This window comes from Pan troglodytes, chromosome 3 (assembly GCF_028858775.2).
Source record: "Pan troglodytes isolate AG18354 chromosome 3, NHGRI_mPanTro3-v2.0_pri, whole genome shotgun sequence".
Classification (NCBI taxonomy): Eukaryota; Metazoa; Chordata; class Mammalia; order Primates; family Hominidae; genus Pan; species Pan troglodytes.
The window spans coordinates 16314800-16333409 of NC_072401.2; the positions used below are offsets into that span (position 1 = coordinate 16314800).

The 18610-nt window shown below is 40.3% G+C and overlaps 1 protein-coding gene across 1 annotated transcript in view; it reads left to right on the top strand.

Moving 5' to 3' along the window:
- The window catches only part of CD38 (CD38 molecule), a 66493-nt gene that overhangs the window by 24980 nt on the left and 22903 nt on the right, over positions 1-18610 (top strand). Inside the window, exon 2 of the mRNA XM_001160669.7 lies at positions 10851-10980. Coding sequence (XP_001160669.1) covers positions 10851-10980 — 130 coding nt within the window. The remainder of the gene's footprint in view (positions 1-10850; positions 10981-18610) is intronic.

Here is an 18610-nt window from a genome sequence, read left to right on the forward strand (position 1 = left end):
GTGCTCACAAGTGTTTCTAGCACCTAGTATGTGTGCAATAAATATTTGCTAGGTTGATGAATTAATGATTTCTAAGCTTTCCTTCAGTCTGAAGAGTTTTCTGATTTTAAGATTCTACTTAGATAATCCTAATTGTCTCAGTGGCTCTCACCAGTCACTCACTTCTCCCACAAGGTGGCAGTCTTTACCTTCAACACAGGTTCTGGTAGCCTCAAATTTGAGAATTAAGAGCTGAGTTAACCTGCTTGTTTTCTTTGAGCCCAGACAGCCTGCCCTATGGGAACTGACAGCTGTAAAATTTAAAGGACGAGTGTAATTACCCTGCAAGATCTAAGTGCTTTTAGGCAAGAGGATTTAGGGGGTGAGAGTTTTCCTGGAGAGGGACACATTATGAAGGTGATATTGCTTAATTGATGGGGACTTTGAAACATAGTTGCTCTTTGTGAGAATAGTATAGGTTTAGAGAGAGGTGCTAGCACAGAGCTGTGACATCTGAAGTAGGCTGACAGCAGACAAATTGGATTTAACCACCAAATATATCTGTGTTTTCATGTCTTCCTGCCCCGTGCCCTCTTATCTGACTCACTTTACCCCAGCACTGGGGAATAACTGTGCCCTATTCTGGTCCTGATCCTTTTGTACCATCTAGGGAAATGAGAACTCCTCTTGGGGTCTCGGATCCTCATTTCTGTTAGAACCAATCCTATTCTGCGGGTAGGGCCATGGTTGTAAATTTCCTGTGGGAGGCAGCATTGCTTTGCAAAAAGAACACAGTTTGGCATGTGAGGCAGCTCTGCCACTTGGACAAGGTGATAAAGCTTTAGTCTCTTTATTTCTAAAACAGGGATGATGCTAATACCCCGCCCATGGACTAGTGTGAGATTTAAATGTCAGGTACTTGGCACAGTGGCAGGTGGTGAATGCTCTTTGGTGATCATGACTATCCCTTTCTCCTGGTAGTGCTGCCTCCTCCCTCTGAGCACCTGGAGTCAATCCACCTTGGGTAGGTCAGAGAAGGTGGAAGAAAGTGGTGGGAGGTGAACTCGACGGGATGATGCACAGGGCGATAGGGTGAGTGAGAGGTCTGGGATCTATCGGCAGGAGCAGAATGGTAGGAAAGGGGAAAACATGCCATTGACCTTGAATCTTGACATTCGTGCCCATCCTATGCTGTATTGAGCCTCAGGTCACCGTTTGCGGAGGTGAGCAGAAAACTGCTAACAGATGGAGGCTTCTCCAGCCTTCTAGGTAAACTTTCATCAGTGGGTTAGTTGTCTTGTTCAGAAGCTGATCACAGAGCTTTGGCCAAGCATAAACACTGATTATGGCAGTCCAATTGTCATAATCCCTTTGATTCTTTAATATCCCCTTCAAGATTGTTTGTTATTGTCAATGCCCCCACAACCTAAGACCACCGGGAACACACTGTAATTGAAAAAGGTGGGTTTGTTGCTCTCTGCAAGAAGGGAGGACACTCAGCATAGAGACCCATGAGGGTGGGGCAGGTTTTATCCGATGACGTTAGAAAGGACTTACTGAGGATGTGGGCTTGTTTTAGGAGATTTGGGGGAAAGGTTCAAGGAGGCTGGCTTTTCCTGGATGCTGCCAGGAAGTAGTGGGATGGTAGTAAGTCTGTGGTAGGATGTTTAAATAAATTTCCTCTACTGGGCTGGAAGAATGAGAAGGCTGAAGCTGTAATAAGTAAAGAAGTGGCAGTCACTCCTATCAGCTATGATAAAAGGATGTTTGGCTATTACTTTATGGTTTGGATGCTATTTTTGCTTGTGTTCACATCATGGTCTGTCATGGTGATAGGCCATGTACACAGTGGCCTTGTCTGATACTGGTGTCCCATGGAGTTGATTATGCTCAGCTGAAGAACACTAAGGCCCAACTGTGGGGGCCAGGCCAGCTCCTGAGTGTCAGGGGGGCTGCACTGCTTTGTCATTACCAACATCTCCACATACAATACAGCCTGTGCATGTGAGGTCCCAGAAGGAAGGAGCTAAAGCAGCTAGACTGGGATCACTTTACTCAATTTGAGGAGAGGAGTGCTCTTGAGGGAACCAGAGGAAGGCAGATGAGCTGGTCTGATCTCCTTTTCTATTGGATCTCTAGGCAGACAGACTGAAAATATTTGCTAAAACAAAGAGATCCATCTCTAGAATACCCTTAGCAGGATGTCCTTGATTAAAGGATTATTTCTGAAAACTAAATTCAGAATCCGTGAGGCATGATTCCCTGGAAGATCATGTAAGCTGTACAATTCTCTATGGAATACATTGGAGACCTCATCCCTTAGACCCCTTTGACTGTGTAAGGAACCCCATGAAACCTCACTTAGTGACTTTATTCATTCTTCTGGGCCTGAAAGCATATGTCTCATGCAGGAAGGAAGGCAGGACCAGTGGGGCTTTGCAGGTTGTGCCATTCTCTCCTTGCTTTGCTTGAGACTCTTTATTACCTGTCTCCCTGACATTATTCGTAGCGTGATTCTGGGTGTGTTCTGTGATTCTTGTGATTAGGTATCCAATTTTGCTTAAGGATGCAAGGAAGTGTTTGGGGAGAAAGCTCTATTGGAAGAAGTCTGTAGTCCTAGCCTCCCGCCTCACCCCACGTTTCACATCATTAGACCTCAGCACGTGGGTCTGGGGCACCAACACTGTCTTACCTGTTACACAGTGTGGTCTTTATCTGGATGAGGGATGCGAAAGGATACATTGTGGCCAAGAGAACTGGGAGAGGCACAAAAATAACAGGTGACCACCAAGGGTGCTTGGACCTGAGATGTTTCCATTTCCTAAGACCCTCCAAGATCCTCCAACATTTGGTATAGTTGCCCAGGCAATTTAACAAGAAAATCAAAGTTTTGTTATGACCCCCATTGTAATTTATGCTTATCGCAGAAAAATTGAGACTATAAGAAGGAGAATAGAAGGTCACAAAACCACTCTATACTAGTCTGGGGATAGCTATTCTTACAACATGGATTGATCAGTGTGGGGTGATTTCTCCTAGTGTTTTTTGGACAGAAAAGCATTGAAGATGCCCTGGTTTTAAGGTCTTAGGATGAAGGAATTATAGTTGAACAGTTCAAAATGATGTTATGAATTACTTTCAGATTTGTTTGCTTGATTGCATTAGCCTTGCCTGGTCCCTACGGTAACTATTTGGTTCCATCATGGTGGCTGAGTAGGTGGCTCTGGAAAAAGAGCTATTTAAGAAAAGCTTTTCTTTCTCTAAAAATATTGTAGAGGGCTCGCCCTCTGTTCTTGGAAGCAATGTTTGGGATGGCCTCTTGGGAGGCTGTCTGATGAAGTGTCCAGGAGTATGTGGTCTGGACTTGGACAGGACAAGATGCAAATTCTGGCTGGGATATTCTAGTTGTGGAGTGTTGGGCAAGTTACTTGGTCTTCTGAGTTTATAGGTAAACTGGAGATAATAGGTATGTGTGAATGAGGATCCAATGAGATGCCTGTAAAACACTTAGCCAGATGGCTGCGTGAAGAAAGCACTTGGTAAATGCTAATTGTTGTGGTTGTTATAATTAGTACAATGATTAGTCATTGCTGATTGTTGGCTAACTGGTGGTAAGAAATGAAAGTGAAGTAAGGCAGTAGCAGCGGAGGGAGGTGGTGGAGGGAATCAGGAGACACTTGCAGGTTCTGGTTCTGCCTGAGTTTAAGTGCTGGGGAAAACTAGTTGAATAACTGCTGGTCTAACATTTAACAGCGGTGTGACCTCGGGCTAGTCACATTTCCTTTATAAACTTCCTTTTTCTCATTTGCGAAATGAAGGGGTTTCGTTAGGTTACTTCTCATCACCCCTGGTTGACCATTAGAATCGCTTGGGAGACCTTTTTAGAAATTCTTGGTTCTGGGGTCTTCCATTTTCCCCATTCTCACTTGGTGGGTCTGAAAGCAGGCACTGCAGCTTTTCCAAAGCTCTTCAGGTGACCTTGAAGTATGGCCAGGGCTGAGAACCTCTGACTTCCAACAGCACTTCTGGTTTAGGAAGGAGCAAATCACAGGCACAGAATGAGCTCTCAGGAACGGCTGCTGAGCTAGTAATTGCCATGACACTGTCTCCCTGTCCCAACTGCAGGCACCCCTAGACGTCTCCTGACGAAGACTTCCAATTTTGGAACAGCAGAATCTTTGAAAAAAATATTATTGAACTTCCAGAAATGACTCAGTCCTTCTCTGCTCCTTCTTTAGTCGGAAAGATATGCCCCCATCCCTGTCTACTGCAGTCCCAATCCCTTTTTATGTCAACATATACATCTAAACCAACAAAAAAATTGACTCGCACAACCAAGGTGAGGTGTTTGGCTTTAAGGATAAAATAAATAGTTTCATAAAACCTGCCCCCAGATTTCTCATTGCCTCTACTCATTTTCTCTAATTTGTAGGGCACACTGAAAGCTCAGATTCATAAGATGTAGAAAGGGCAGAGAGTTAAGTTACAAACTCCTCCTAGGTCTGTTTCAACTCTAATGTTCTATAGCTCTGCTCCGTCTAAACAAGGAATTCTGTTAAATTTGTAACCTGGACTTTCTTGAATACTGAGGTAATGTTTCTTGAAGTAGGATATATATACCCAAGAAGAATAAAAATAATTCTGGAGGTGTTTTCATTCTCTGTGGGACTCAATAAAATTTTTGGTGATTATATATAAACACACTTATGAAAGCATCTGGTACATGTAGGTGCTCAGTGCACATGAATTTCTCTTTCCTGCCAGATCTTTTGTAGTGGAAAATTATCTTATTCTTCCATCTTTGTCTGCAAAGATGCTGCTAAGGAAAGATGTAGAAGAGTTTTACAAGGGAGTTGGAGTATGGGAACAGGAAGTTCCCAAGAAGGCCACTGCATTAATTAATAGAATTGAAACAAGATCCCCTAAAGGAAAATCGCTGCCAAATCTCTTTTCTCTAAACTATCTAAAATGGTGCCCCATAAATTTTCATTGACATTGAAGTACATAATGTAATAAGCTTTTTTTCCCTTAAATATATAATGTACGGAGAAAACCAGGTTGATAATGGTTTCCTGGCATAGCTTTCAAAGGCAAGTGTGGATGAAGTGGAAATATGGTGCACAGATATTGGAAAGAAACCGCTGTTGAACTCTTCACATTTTCTTGTATATCCCAATGATTCTCAAACCTAAACTTGCATCAGAATTGCCTGGAGGGCTTATTAAAACATGATTGTTGGATGCCACCCTTGCATTAATTAATTAATTACACCTGCAACTGTTCTATTTTTAAATGGTCACATTTTAAGGTACTGGGCTGAGGACTTCATTATGTGAGTTTCAAATGAGACATAATTCAACCCCTAGCCCAATCCTAGTGAGTGGTGAGTGGTATCTCTTGGTTTTGATTTCTACTTCCCTAGTGACTAATGATGTTGAGCATTTTTATATGTGTTTATTAGCCATTTTTATATCTCTTATGAAAAAATGTGTATAAAATTATTGGCCCATTTGTTAATTGGGTTATCCATTTATCATTGAATTATAAGAGCTTTTTACTAGTCTGGATGCAAGTCCTGAAACAGAAATAATATTTGAAAATATTTTAATCCATTCTGTGAATTTTATTTTCACTTTCTTGATGGCGTCCTTTAAAGAACGTAGGATTTTAATTTTGATAAAGTGTAATTTATGTATTTTTTCTTTCGTTGCTGTGCTTTTGGTATCATATTTAAGAAATAATTGCCTAATCCAAGGTTATGACAATTTTTTATTCTATGTTTGCCTCTAAGAATTTTCTAATTTTACCTTTTATATTTAGGTCTTTCATTCATTTTGAGTCAATTTTTGTATATGGTGTAAAGTATGGGTCCTAATTTATTCTTTTGCATGTGGATATCTTGTTGTCCCTGCACCATTTGTTGAAAAGTGGTTTTTTTTTTCCCATTGAATGGCCTTGGCACTCTTGTCTAAAATTAATTGATGGTAACTGTAAGACTTTATTTCTGGACTCTTTATTCCATTGATCTATATTTCTATCATTGTTACTGAGCAATGTGCTTGCTGCCTGACAGATAGAGAAGCCAATATTATGGAACTAGTTTTTGAGAAAAGCAAAAGCTTTATCGTGAGGTTGACTTGCAAGGAAACAGGATGCAAAGCTCAAATCTGTCTCCCTATCTGGGATCTGGGACAAGTTTTATGTGTTAGGGAGGGCAAGCTGGTATGCAGAAGCACTGGTAGGGCAGGTTTCAACTGGAAGTACTTTAAACAAGACCACTTATGGTAAGGTATGGTAAGGGTCTTAACACTGGACATGCCTGGGCTCAGGTTTCTTGCTTTTAAAAATGTTTGGGCCCTCAGGTTCCAGTCATGTCTTGACCATTTGCTTCTGTGGTGGGGCAGGAGAGGAATTTTTCTTCTGGGTGTTATTCAAGGTTGAGGTCTTCTTTTCTGCATTGCTTCGGCAGCATGACTTACAACTTTTTGGCTTTGTGCCTGTAAAATAACTTGATATACTATTATCATCAGAGTAGGGCCAGTTAGAACTGGTCCTGTGATTACATCATTATGCCAGTACCAATTGTCTTGATTACTGTAGCATTGTAGTAAGTTTTGAAATCAGGAAGTTTGTGTCTTTCAACTTTGGTCTTCTTTTTCAGGATTTTTGGCTCTTCTGTGTTCCTTACATTTCCATATGAATTTTAAGTTGAACTGTCACTATCTGCAAAAGAGGGAACTGGGATTTTTATAGAGATTACATTGAAGCTGTAAATCAGCTTGGAGAATACTGTCATCTTAACAATATTAAGTCTTCTGGCTCACGCCTGTAATCCCAGCACTTTGGGAGGCCGAGGCGGGTGGATCACGAGCTCAGAAGTTCGAGACCAGCCTGGCCAACCTGGTAAAACCCCGTCTCTACTAAAAAAAAAAATAATAATAAACTGGGCATGGTGGCATGTGCCTGTAATCCCAGCTACTCAGGAGGCTGAGGCAGGAGAATCATTTGAACCCGGGAGGCAGAGGTTGCAGTGAGCCAAGATCGCACCATTGCACTCTAGCCTGGGCAACAGGGCGAGATTCTGTCTCAAAAAAACAAAAACAATATTAAGTCTTCTGATCCATGAATGTAGAATGTTTTTCCATTTGTTCAGGTCTTCTTTACTTTGTAACAGTGTTGTGTATTTTTCAATGTTCCAGTCCTGTAATTCTTTGTTATATTTACTCCTAAGAATATTAATTGTTTTGCTGCTATTATAAGTGGAATTGTTTAGATTTTGATTTTATATTTTTCATTGATAGTATATAGAAATGCAATTGATTTTTGTATACTGATTTTGTAACCTGAAACGTTGCTGAACATGTTTACTCGTTCTAACAGTTTCCTTTTTGTGGATTTCTTATAATTTTCTATATACAGTATTTCATGTCATCCATGAAGGGGATAGGTTTACTTCTTCTTATCTAATCTGGATGAGTTTAGTTTATTTTTCTTACCTAAATTCCTTGGCTAGAACTCCAATACAATGTTGAATATAAGTAATGAAATCAGACATCTTTGGACTGTACTTGATCTTAAGGGGGAGCATCCAGTCTTTTACCATTATGTATAATGTTAGCTGTGGGGTTTAATAGATGAATTTTATCAGGTTGAGAAAATTTTATTTCTAATTTGCTCAGTGTTTTTTTTATCACAAGAGTGTTGGATTTTGTTAATATTTTTGTGTGTCTATTGAGATGATCATATGGTTTTTGTCATTCTACAAAATACAGCACATTAAATTGATGGATTTTTACATGTTAATTTTTTTTTAAATTTTACTTTAAGTTCTGGGACACATGTGCAGAACGTGCAGGTTTGTTACATAGGTATACATGTGCCATGGTGGTTTGCTGCACCTATCAACCCATCATCTAGGTTTTAAGCCCTACATGCATTAGGTATTTGTCCTAATACTCTCCCTCCCCTTGCTCCCCACCCCCGCCAATAGGCCCCGGTGTGTGTTGTTCCCCTCCCTGTGTCCATGTGTTCTCACTGTTCAACTCTCACTTATGAGTGAGAACACGTGGTGTCTGGTTTTCTGTTCCTGTGTTTTTTAGCTGAGAATGATGGCTTCCAGCTTCATCCATGTCCCTGCAAAGGACATAAACTCATTCTTTTTTATGACTGCATAGTATTCCATGGTGTATATGTGCCACATTTTCTTTATTCAGTCCATCATTTATGGGCATTTGGGTTGGCTCTAAGTCTTTGCTATTGTAAATAGTGCTCCAATAAACATATGTGTGGATGTGTCTTTATAGTAGAATGATTTATACTCCTTTGGGTATATACCCAGTAATGGGATTGCTGGGTCAAATGATATTTCTGGTTCTAGATCCTTGAAGAATCGCCACACTATCTTCCACAGTGGTTGAACTAATTCACACTCCCACCAACAGTGTAAAAGCATTCCTATTTCTCCACAGGCTCACCAGCATCTGTTGTTTCCTGACTTTTTAATGATCGTCATTCTAACTGGCATGAGATGGTATCCATTGCGGTTTTGATTTGCATTTCTCTAATGACCAGTGATGATAAGCTTTTTTTCATATGTTTGCTGGGCACATAAATGTCTTCTTTTGAGAAGCGTCTGTTAATACCCTTCGCCCACTTTTTGATGGGGCTGTTTTTTTCTTGTAAATTTGTTTAAGTTGTAGACTCAGGATATTAGATCTTTGTCAGATGGATAGATTGCAAAAAATTTCTCCCATTCTGTAGGTTGCCTGTTCACTCTGATGATAGTTTCTTTTGGTGTGCAGTATCTCTTTAGTTTAATTAGATCCCATTTGTCAATTTTGGCTTTTGTTGCAATTGCTTTTGGTGTTTTAGTCATGAAGTCTTTGCCCATGCCTATGTCCTGAATGGTATTGCCTAGATTTTCGTCTAGGGTTTTTATGGTTTTAGGTTTTACATTTAAGTGTTTAATCCATCTTGAGTTAATTTTTGTATAAGGTGTAAAGAAGGGGTCCAGTTTTTGTTTTCTGTATATGGCTAGCCAGTTTTCCCAGCACTATTAATTAAATAGGTAATCCTTTCTCCATTGCTTGTTTTTGTCAGGTTTGTTGAAGATCAGGTGGTTGTAGACATGTGGTATTATTTCTGAGGTCTCTGTTCTGTTTTTTTTTTGTTTTTTGTTTTTCTTTTGAGATGAGATCTCGCTCTGTCACCCAGGCTGGAGTGCAGTGGCACGATCTCGGCTCACTGCAACCTCCGCCTCCCTGGTTCAAGCAATTCTCCTGCCTCAGCCTCCTGAGTAGCTGGGATTACAGGCACATACCACCGCACCTGGCTAATTTTTGTATTTTTAGTAGAGATGGGGTTTCACCATGTTGGTCAGGCTTGTCTCGAACTCATCACCTCGTGATCCGCCTGCCTCAGCCTCCCAAAGTGCTGGGATTACAGGCATGAGCCACCGTGCCTGGCCAAGGTCTCCGTTCTCTTTCATTGGTCTATATATCTGTTTTGGTACTAGCACTGTAGTTACTGTAGCCTTGTGGTACACTTTGTAGTCAGGTAACGTGATGCCTCCAACTTTGTTCTTTTTGCTTAGGATTGTCTTGGCTATACGGGCTCTTTTTTGGTTCCATATGAAATTTAAAGTAGTTTTTTTCTAATTCTATGAAGAAAGTCAATGGTAGCTTGATGGGAATAGCATTGAATCTATCAATTACTTTGGGCAATATGGCCATTTTCACAATATTTATTCTTCCTATGAGCATGGAATTTTTTCTATTTGTTTGTGTCCTTTATTATTTCCTTGAGCAGTGGTTTGTAGTTCTCCTTGAAGAGGTCCTTATGTCTCTTGTAAGTTGTATTCCTAGGTATTTTATTCTCTTTGTAGCAATTTTGAATGGGAGTTCACTCATGATTTGGCTCTCTGCTTGTCTATTATTGGTATATAGGAATGCTTGTGATTTTTGCACACTGATTTTATATCCTGAGACTTTGCTGAAGTTGCTTATCAGCTTAAGGAGGTTTTGGGCTGAGACGGTGGGGTTTTCTAAATATGCAATCATGTCGTCTGCACACAGAGACAATTTGACTTTCTCTCTTCCTATATGAGTACACTTTATTTATTTCTTATGTCTGATTGCCCTGGCCAGAACTTCCAATACTATGTTGAATAGGAGTGGTGAGAGAGGACATCCTTGTCTTGTGCCACTTTTCGATAGGAATGCTTCCAGCTTTTGCCCATTTAGTATGATATGGGTTATGGGTTTGTCAGAAATAGCTCTTATTATTTTGAGATATGTTCCATCGATACCTAGTTTATTGAGAGTTTTTAGCAGGAAGGGATGTTGAATTTTGTTGAAGGACTTTTCTGCATCTATTGAGATAATCATGTGATTTTTTTCATTGGTTCTGGCTATGTGATGGATTATGTTTATTGATTTGTGTATGTTGAACCAGCCTTGCATCCCAGAGATGAAGCCAACTTGATCGTGGTGGATAAGCTTTTTGATGTGCCGCTGGATTCAGTTTGCCAGTATTTTAGTGAGGATTTTTGCATCGATGTTCATCAGGGATATTGGACTGAAATTTTCTTTTTTTATTGTGTCTCTGCCAGGTTTCGGTGTTAGGATGATATTGGCCTCATAAAATGACTTATGGAGGAGTCCCTCTTTTTCTATTGTTTGCAATAGTGTCAGAAGGAATGGTACCAGCTCCTCTTTGTACCCCTGGTAGACTGCATGTTAGACGAGATAATATGTATGAACTACCTGGCATATAATAGATGCTTCCTAAATAAGATTCTAAAAAATAATTATGCTCCAAAAATATTTTTAAAATCAAATAATTTATGTTTTATTTTCTGTGTTTTATCTCAGACATGTAGACTGCCAAAGTGTATGGGATGCTTTCAAGGGTGCATTTATTTCAAAACATCCTTGCAACATTACTGAAGAAGACTATCAGCCACTAATGAAGTTGGGAACTCAGACCGTACCTTGCAACAAGGTAATTGGGGGCATGCCATTGATTTTAAAACTGGGGATAAAAGCCAATGGTAACAATTCATAGGTCCAAATTTTTATTAGAATGAAGGAAGAGGAAAAATCCAGACATTATAGTGTGAGTGTGGTTGGTAGGAATGGAATTTGCAGGCCCTTGAGGGGCCATGATATAATTAAGATTTAGGACATCTGGAGAAGGGAGCTAAGAGAGAGAAATAGGGATACAGAGATAGGAAAGGGGCTTTGGCCAAAAACTAGGCAGAAAAAAACTAACACCAAACCCAACTCAAACAAACAAATTAACACGACCTATATAATAACAAAACTTTCCCCTGACCTATGATAATAATAGTAGTAGTAGTAGTAATAACAGCAATGCCAAGTTACACTTGCAGACTGCTTCTTCTTTTTCTTGCTTACAAAAGACTCTCCTAATCCTTACTTTCTTAGGCCTTCATAGCCATTCTCTGGAATGGGCAGGTCAGGTGTCAGCATCCCAATTTCACCAGTGAGAAAACTGAGGCTTGGTGTGTTTAGGTGACCAGTGTTGCCCAAGTTTGACAGGCTTCAAAGTGACCAGTTTAAATGTAAATGGTATGAGACTTGGAGCCACAGAGGCCTGGATTCTAACACATTGGTTATATTGGAAAAGCTCTATCAGAGTGCACCTTTTCTATAGCCAATGTTTAAGGCAAAATTCCACGTGCCTAAAATTTTCTTTGTGAAGCCCTTAAATCCATCCAGAAATTACAGCCTCTCATTCCATTGTTAGTGAGCTGGAGTCATTGTGAAACTTCTCCATTCACTAGGCGTGATGCCCTATGCAGAGAAGGTGTTTGGCAAATAATAACCCAGGCTGACATTTGTCAAATAAGTGACTATGCGATGGATAGTATGCTAAGCAATTTACTTGCATTTATCTCAGTTAATTTCCCTAGCACCCCAGTAGTTTATTTCAGTCATTATCATTACCATTTTACAGGTGTAGAAAGTGGGGCTTAGTGATGTTTTGGTTGCTCAAGGTGAAACACCTGATAAGTGATGATGATGCTGGGCTTCAATAAGGGCTGGGATTTTAGGGCCTATGCTTTAAACCAGTATCCTTCACTGACTCCCATTAAGAATGAATAGGGGGAGGAGCCAAGATGGCTGAATAGGAACAGCTCCAGTCTGCAGCTCCCAGTGAGACCAACGCAGAAGGTGGGTGATTTCTGCATTTCCATCTGAGATCAGGTTTCCTCGTGTGTCTACACCACCAGGGCCCTGGGTTTCAGGCACAAAACCGAGCCGCTGTTTGGGCAGACACCAAGCTAGGTGCAGGAGTTTTTTCGTACCCCAGTGGCGCCTGAAACCCCAGTGAGACAGAACTGTTCACTCCCCTGGAAAGGGGGCTGAAGCCAGGGAGCCAAGTGGTCTCGCTCAGCGGGTCTCACTCCCACGGAGACCAGCAAGCTAAGAACCACTGGCTTGAAATTCTTGCTGCCAGCACAGCAGTCTGAAGTTGACCTGCGATGATGGAGCTGGGTGGGGGGAGGGGCGTCCGCCATTACTGAGGCTTTAATAGGCGGTTTTCCCCTGACAGTGCTAAGGAGGCTGGGAAGTCTGGACTGAGTGTGGCAACGTGGTTGTGGCCAGACTGCTTCTCTAGATTCCTCCTCACTGGGCAGGGCATCTCTGAAGGAAAGGTAACAACCCCAGTCAGGGGCTTACAGACAAAACCTCCGTCTCCCTGGGACAGAGCACCTGGCAGAAGGGGCAGCTGTGGGCACAGACAGCTTCAGTGGATTTAATCATTCCTGCCTGCTGGCTCTGAAGACAGCAGCTGATCCTGACAAGAGGGATTCTCCCAGCACAGCACACCAACTCTGCTAAAGGACAGATTGCCTCCTCAAGTGAGTCCCTGACCCCTGTGTCTCCTGACTGGGAGAGACCACCCAACAGGGGTCGATAGACACCTCATACAGGAGAGCTCCGGCTGGCATCAGGCCGGTGCCCCTCTGGAATGAAGCTTCCAGAGGAAGGAGCAGGCTGTCATCTTTGCTGTTCTGTAGCCTCCACTGGTGATACCTTCAGGTGCGGGAGGAACCCAGGTGAATAGGGTCTGGAGTGGACCCCCTGCACACTGCAGCAGCCCTATGGAAGAAAGGGCCTGACTGCTAAAAGAAAAAACAGAAAGCAACAACATCAATGAAAAAGACCCCACAAAAACCCATCCAAAGGTCAGTAGCCTCAAAGATCAAAGGTAGATAAATGCAAGAAGATGAGAAAGAATCAGCACAAAAATGCTGAAAACTCAAAAAGCCAGTGTGCCTCTTCTCCTCCAGATGATCTTAACACATCTCCAACAAGGGCATAGAACTGGGCTGAGGCCCCTAAAAAGAGATGAGTTCATGTCCTTTGCAGGCATATGGATGAAGCTGGAAACCATCATTCTCAGCAAACTATCACAAGATCAGAAAACCAAACACCACATGTTCTCACTCATAAGTGGGAGTTGAACAGTGAGAACACATGGACACAGGGAGGGGAACATCACACACCAGGGCCTGTCAGGGGTGGGTGCTAGGGGAGGATAACATTAGGAGAAATACCTAACGTAGGTGACGGGTTGATGGGTGCAGCTATGTAACAAAACTGCACATTCTGCACATGTAACCCAGAACTTAAAGTATAAAAAAACTAAAGATACTAGCTACATTTACCCAATGTTAAAAAAAAAAAACTCGGCTGAGGCTGAGGTGGATGAATTGACAGAAGTAGGCTTCAGAAGATGCATAATAATGAAATTCACTTAGCTGAAGGAGTATATTCTAACCCACTGCAAAGAAGCTAAGAACCATGATAAAACATAGGAGCTGTTAACCAGAATAACTGGTTTAGAGAGGAACATAAATGACCTGATGGAGCTGAAAAACACAACACGAGAACTTCAAGATGTAAACACAAGTATCAATAACCAAATAGACCAAACAGAAGAAAGGATATCAGAGCTTGAAGAGTATCTTGCTGAAATAAGACAGGCAGACAAGATTAGAGAAAAAAGAATGAAAAGGAACAAACAAAACCTCTGAGAACTATGGGATTACATAAAAAGAACCTATGACTGATTGGGGTACCTGAAAGAGACAGGAAGAATGAAACCACGTTGGAAAACACACTTCAGGATATCATCCAGGAGAACTTCTTCAACCTAGCAAGATGGGCCAACATTCAAATTCAGGAAATCCAGAGAACCCCAGTAAGATACTCCATGAGAAGATCAACCCCAAGACACATAATCATCAGATTCTCCAGGTCACCTATAAAGGGAAGCCAATTAGACTAACAGCAGACCTCTCAGCAGAAACCTACATGCCAGAAGAGATTGGGGGCCAATATTCAACATTCTTAAAGAAAATAATTTCCAACCTTGAATTTCATATCTAGCCAAACTAAGTTCATAAATGAAGGAGAAATAAAATCTTTTTCAGACAAGCAAATGCTAAGGGAATTCGTCACCACCAGGCCTGCCTTGCAAGAGCTCCTGAAGGAAGGACTAAATATGGAAAGGAAAAACCATTATCAGCCACTACAGAAACACACCGAAGTACACAGACCAGTGTCACTATGAAGCAACTACGTAAACAAATCTTCACAATAACCAGCTAGCATCATGATAACTGGATCAAATTCACACATAACAAATTAACCTTAAGTGTAAATGGGCTAAATATCCCAACTAAAAGACATGGAATGGCAAGCTGGATAGTCAAGATCAATTGGTGTGCTGTATACAAGAGACCCATCTCACATGCAAAGTCACACATAGGCTCAAAATAAAGGGATGGAGGAATATTTACCATGCAAATGGGAAACAGAAAAGAGCAGGGGTTGCAATCCTAGTTTATGACAAAACAGACTTTAAACCAACAAAGATCAAAAAAGAAAAAGAAGGGTATTACATAAGGATAAAGGGGTAAATTCAACAAGAAGAGCAAACTGTCTTAAATATATACGTGCCCAATACAGGAACACCGAGATTCATAAAACAAGTTCTTAGAGACCTTCAAAGAAATTTAGATACCCACACAATAATAGTGGGAGAATTTAACATCCCACTGTCAATATTAGACAGATCATCAAGACAGAAAATTAGCAAAGATATTCACGACCTGAACTCAGCTCAGGATCAAGTGGACCTGATAGATATCTACTGAAGTCTCCATGCCAAAGCAACAGAATATACATTATTATTGGTGCCACATGGCATCTACTCTAAAATTGATCACACAATTGGAAGTAAATTACTCCTCAGCAAATGCAGAAGAACTAAAATCATAACAAACAATCTCACAGACCACAGCACAATCAAATTAGAACTCAAGATTAAGAAACTCACTGAAAACCATGCAATTACATGGAAATTGAACAACCTGCTCCTGAATGACTCCTGGGTAAATAATAAAATTAAGCCAGAAATTAAGAAGTTCTTTGAAACTAATAGGAAAAAAGAGACAATGTATCAGAATCTCTGGGATGCAACTAAAGCAGTGTTAAGAGGGAAATTTATAGCACTAAATGCCCACATCAAAAAGCTAGGAAGATATCAAATTGACATCCTAACATCACAACTAAAAGAACTAGAGAACCAAGAGAAAACAAATCCCAAAGCTAGCAGAAGACAAGAAGTAACCAAGCTCAGAGCAGAACTGAAGGAGATAGAGACACAAAAATCCCTTCCAAAAAAAAATGAATGCAGGAGGTGGTTTTTTGAAAAAAAATTAATAGAATAGATGGATCGCTAGCTAGACTAATAAAGAAAATAGAGAAGAATCAGATAGATACAATAAAATGATAAAGGGGATATCACCACAGAAATACAAACAACCATCAGGGAATACTATAAATACCTCTATGCAAATAAACTAGAACATCTAGAAGAAATGAATAAATTTCTGGATACATACACCCTCCCAAGACTGAACCAGGAAGAAGTTGAGTTCCCGAACAGACCAATAACAAGTTCTATAATTGAGGCAGTAATAAATACCAACCAAAAAAAAAAAAAAAAAGCCCAGGACCAGACAGATTTATAACTTAATTTTACCAGATTTACAAAGAGGAGTTGATACCCTTTCTTCTGAAACTGTTCCAAATAATTGAAAAGTAAGGACTCCTCCCTAACTCATTTTATGAGACTAGCACCATCCTGATAATAAAAACTGGCAGAGATTTAAAAAAAAAAGAAAGAAAGAAAACTTCAGGCCAATATCCTGAAGAACATCGATACAAAAATTCTCAACAAAATACTGGCAAACTGAATCCAGCAGCACATCAAAAAGTTTATCCACCATGATCAAGTTGGCTTCACCCTCAGGATGCAAGGCAGGTTCAACGTACATGAATCAATAAATGTAATTCATTACATAAAGAGAACTAAAGACAAAAACCACATGATTATCTCAATAGATGCAGAAAAGGCCTTCGATAAAATTCACCATCCCTTCACGTTAAAAACTCTCAATAAGCTAGGTATCAAAGGAACATACCTCAAAATAATAAGAACCATTTATGACAAACCCACAAGCAATATCATACTGAGTGGGCAAAAGCTGGAAGCATTCCCCTTGAAAACCGGCACAAGACAAGGATGTCCTCTCTCACCACTCCTATTCAACATAGTATTGGATGTTCTGACTGGGGCAATCAGGCAAGAGAAAGAAATAAAGTCTTTTCAAATGGAAAAAAGGAAATAAAATTGTCTTTGTTTGCAGATGACATGATCCTATAACTAGAAAACCTCATCATCTCAGCCCCAAAGCTTCTTAAGCTGATAAGCAACTTCAGCAAAGTCTCAGGATACAAAATCAATGTGCAAAAATCACAAGCATTCCTGTACACCAACAACACGCAAGCAGAGAGCCAAATCATGAATGAACTCCCATTCACAAAGGGAATAAAATACCTAGGAATACAGCAAACAAGGGAAGTGAAGGACCTCTTCATGGATACCTATAATCCACTGCTCAAGGAAATCAGAAAGGACACAAACAAATAGAAAAACATTCCTTCCTCATGGATAGGAAGAATCAATATCGTGAAAATGGCCATACTGCCCAAGGTAATTTATAGATTCAGTGCTATTCCCATTAAACTACTATTGACATTCTTCACAGAATTAGAAGAAACTATTTTAAAATTCATATGGAACCAAAAAAGCTCATATAGCCAAGATGATCCTAAGCAAAAAGAACAAAGCTGGAGGCATCATGCTACCCAACTCCAAACTGCACTACAAGGCTACAGATGCCAAAATAGCATGGTACTTGTACAAAAATAAACACGTAGACCAATAGAACAGAGTAGAGATCTCAGAAATAAAACTACACATCTCAGAAATAAAACTACACATCTGCAGCCATCTAATCTTTGACAAACCTGACAAAAACAAGCAATGGGGAAAGGAATCCACATTTAATAACTGGTGCTTGAGAACTACCTAGCCATATGCAGACAATTGAAACTGGACCCCTTCCTTGCAACTCATACAAAAATTAAGATGAATTAGAGACTTAAATGTATAACCCAAAACTATAAAAACCTTAGAAGAAAATCTAGGCAATATCATTTGGGACACAGGCACAGGCAAAGATTTCATTATGAAATTGCCAAATGCAATTGTAACAAAAGCAAAAATTGACAAATGGGATCTAATTAAACTAAAGTGCTTCTGCACAGCAGAAGAAACTATCATCAGAGTGAACAGAAAACCTGCAGAATGGGAGAAGATTTTTGCAATCTATCCCTCTGACAAAGGTCTAATATCCAGAATTTACAAAGAACTTAAACAAATTTACAAGAAAAAAATAAACAGCCCCATCAAAAAGTGGGCAAAGAACATGAACAGACACTTCTCAAAAGAAGACATCCATGTGGCCAACAAACATATGAAAAAAAGCTCAACATCACTGGTCATTAGAGAAATGCAAATCAAAACCACAATCTCATGCCAGTCAGAATGGCATTATTAAAAAGTCAAGAAACAGCAGATGCTGGTGAGATTGTGGAGAGATAGAAATGCTTTTACACTGTTGGTGGGAATGTAAATTAGTTCAACCATTGTGGAAGATAGTGTGGCAGTTCCTCAAAGATCTAGAACTAGAAATACCATTTGACCCAGCAATCCCATTACTGGGTATAATAGAAATCATTCTATTATAAAGATATGTGCATGCATATGTTCATTGCAGTGCCATTCACAATAGCAAAGACATGGAATCAACTCAAATGCCCATCAGTGATAGGCTGGATAAAGAAAATGTGGTACGTATACACCATGAAATATTATGCAGCCATAAAAAGGAACAAGATCATGTCCTTTGTAGGGACATAGATGGAGCCAGAAGCCACATCTTCAGCAAACTAACACAGGAACATGCAAACGCTGCATGTTCTCACTTATAAGTGGGAGCTGAACAGTGAGAACACATGGACACCAGGAGGGGAAAAACACACACTGTAGCTTGTTGGGGTTGGGGTGAGGGGAGTGAGAACATTAGGACAAATAGCTAATGCATACTTGGCTTAATACCTAGGTGATGGGTTAATAGGTGCAGCAAACCCATGGCACATATTTACCTATGTAACAAACCTGC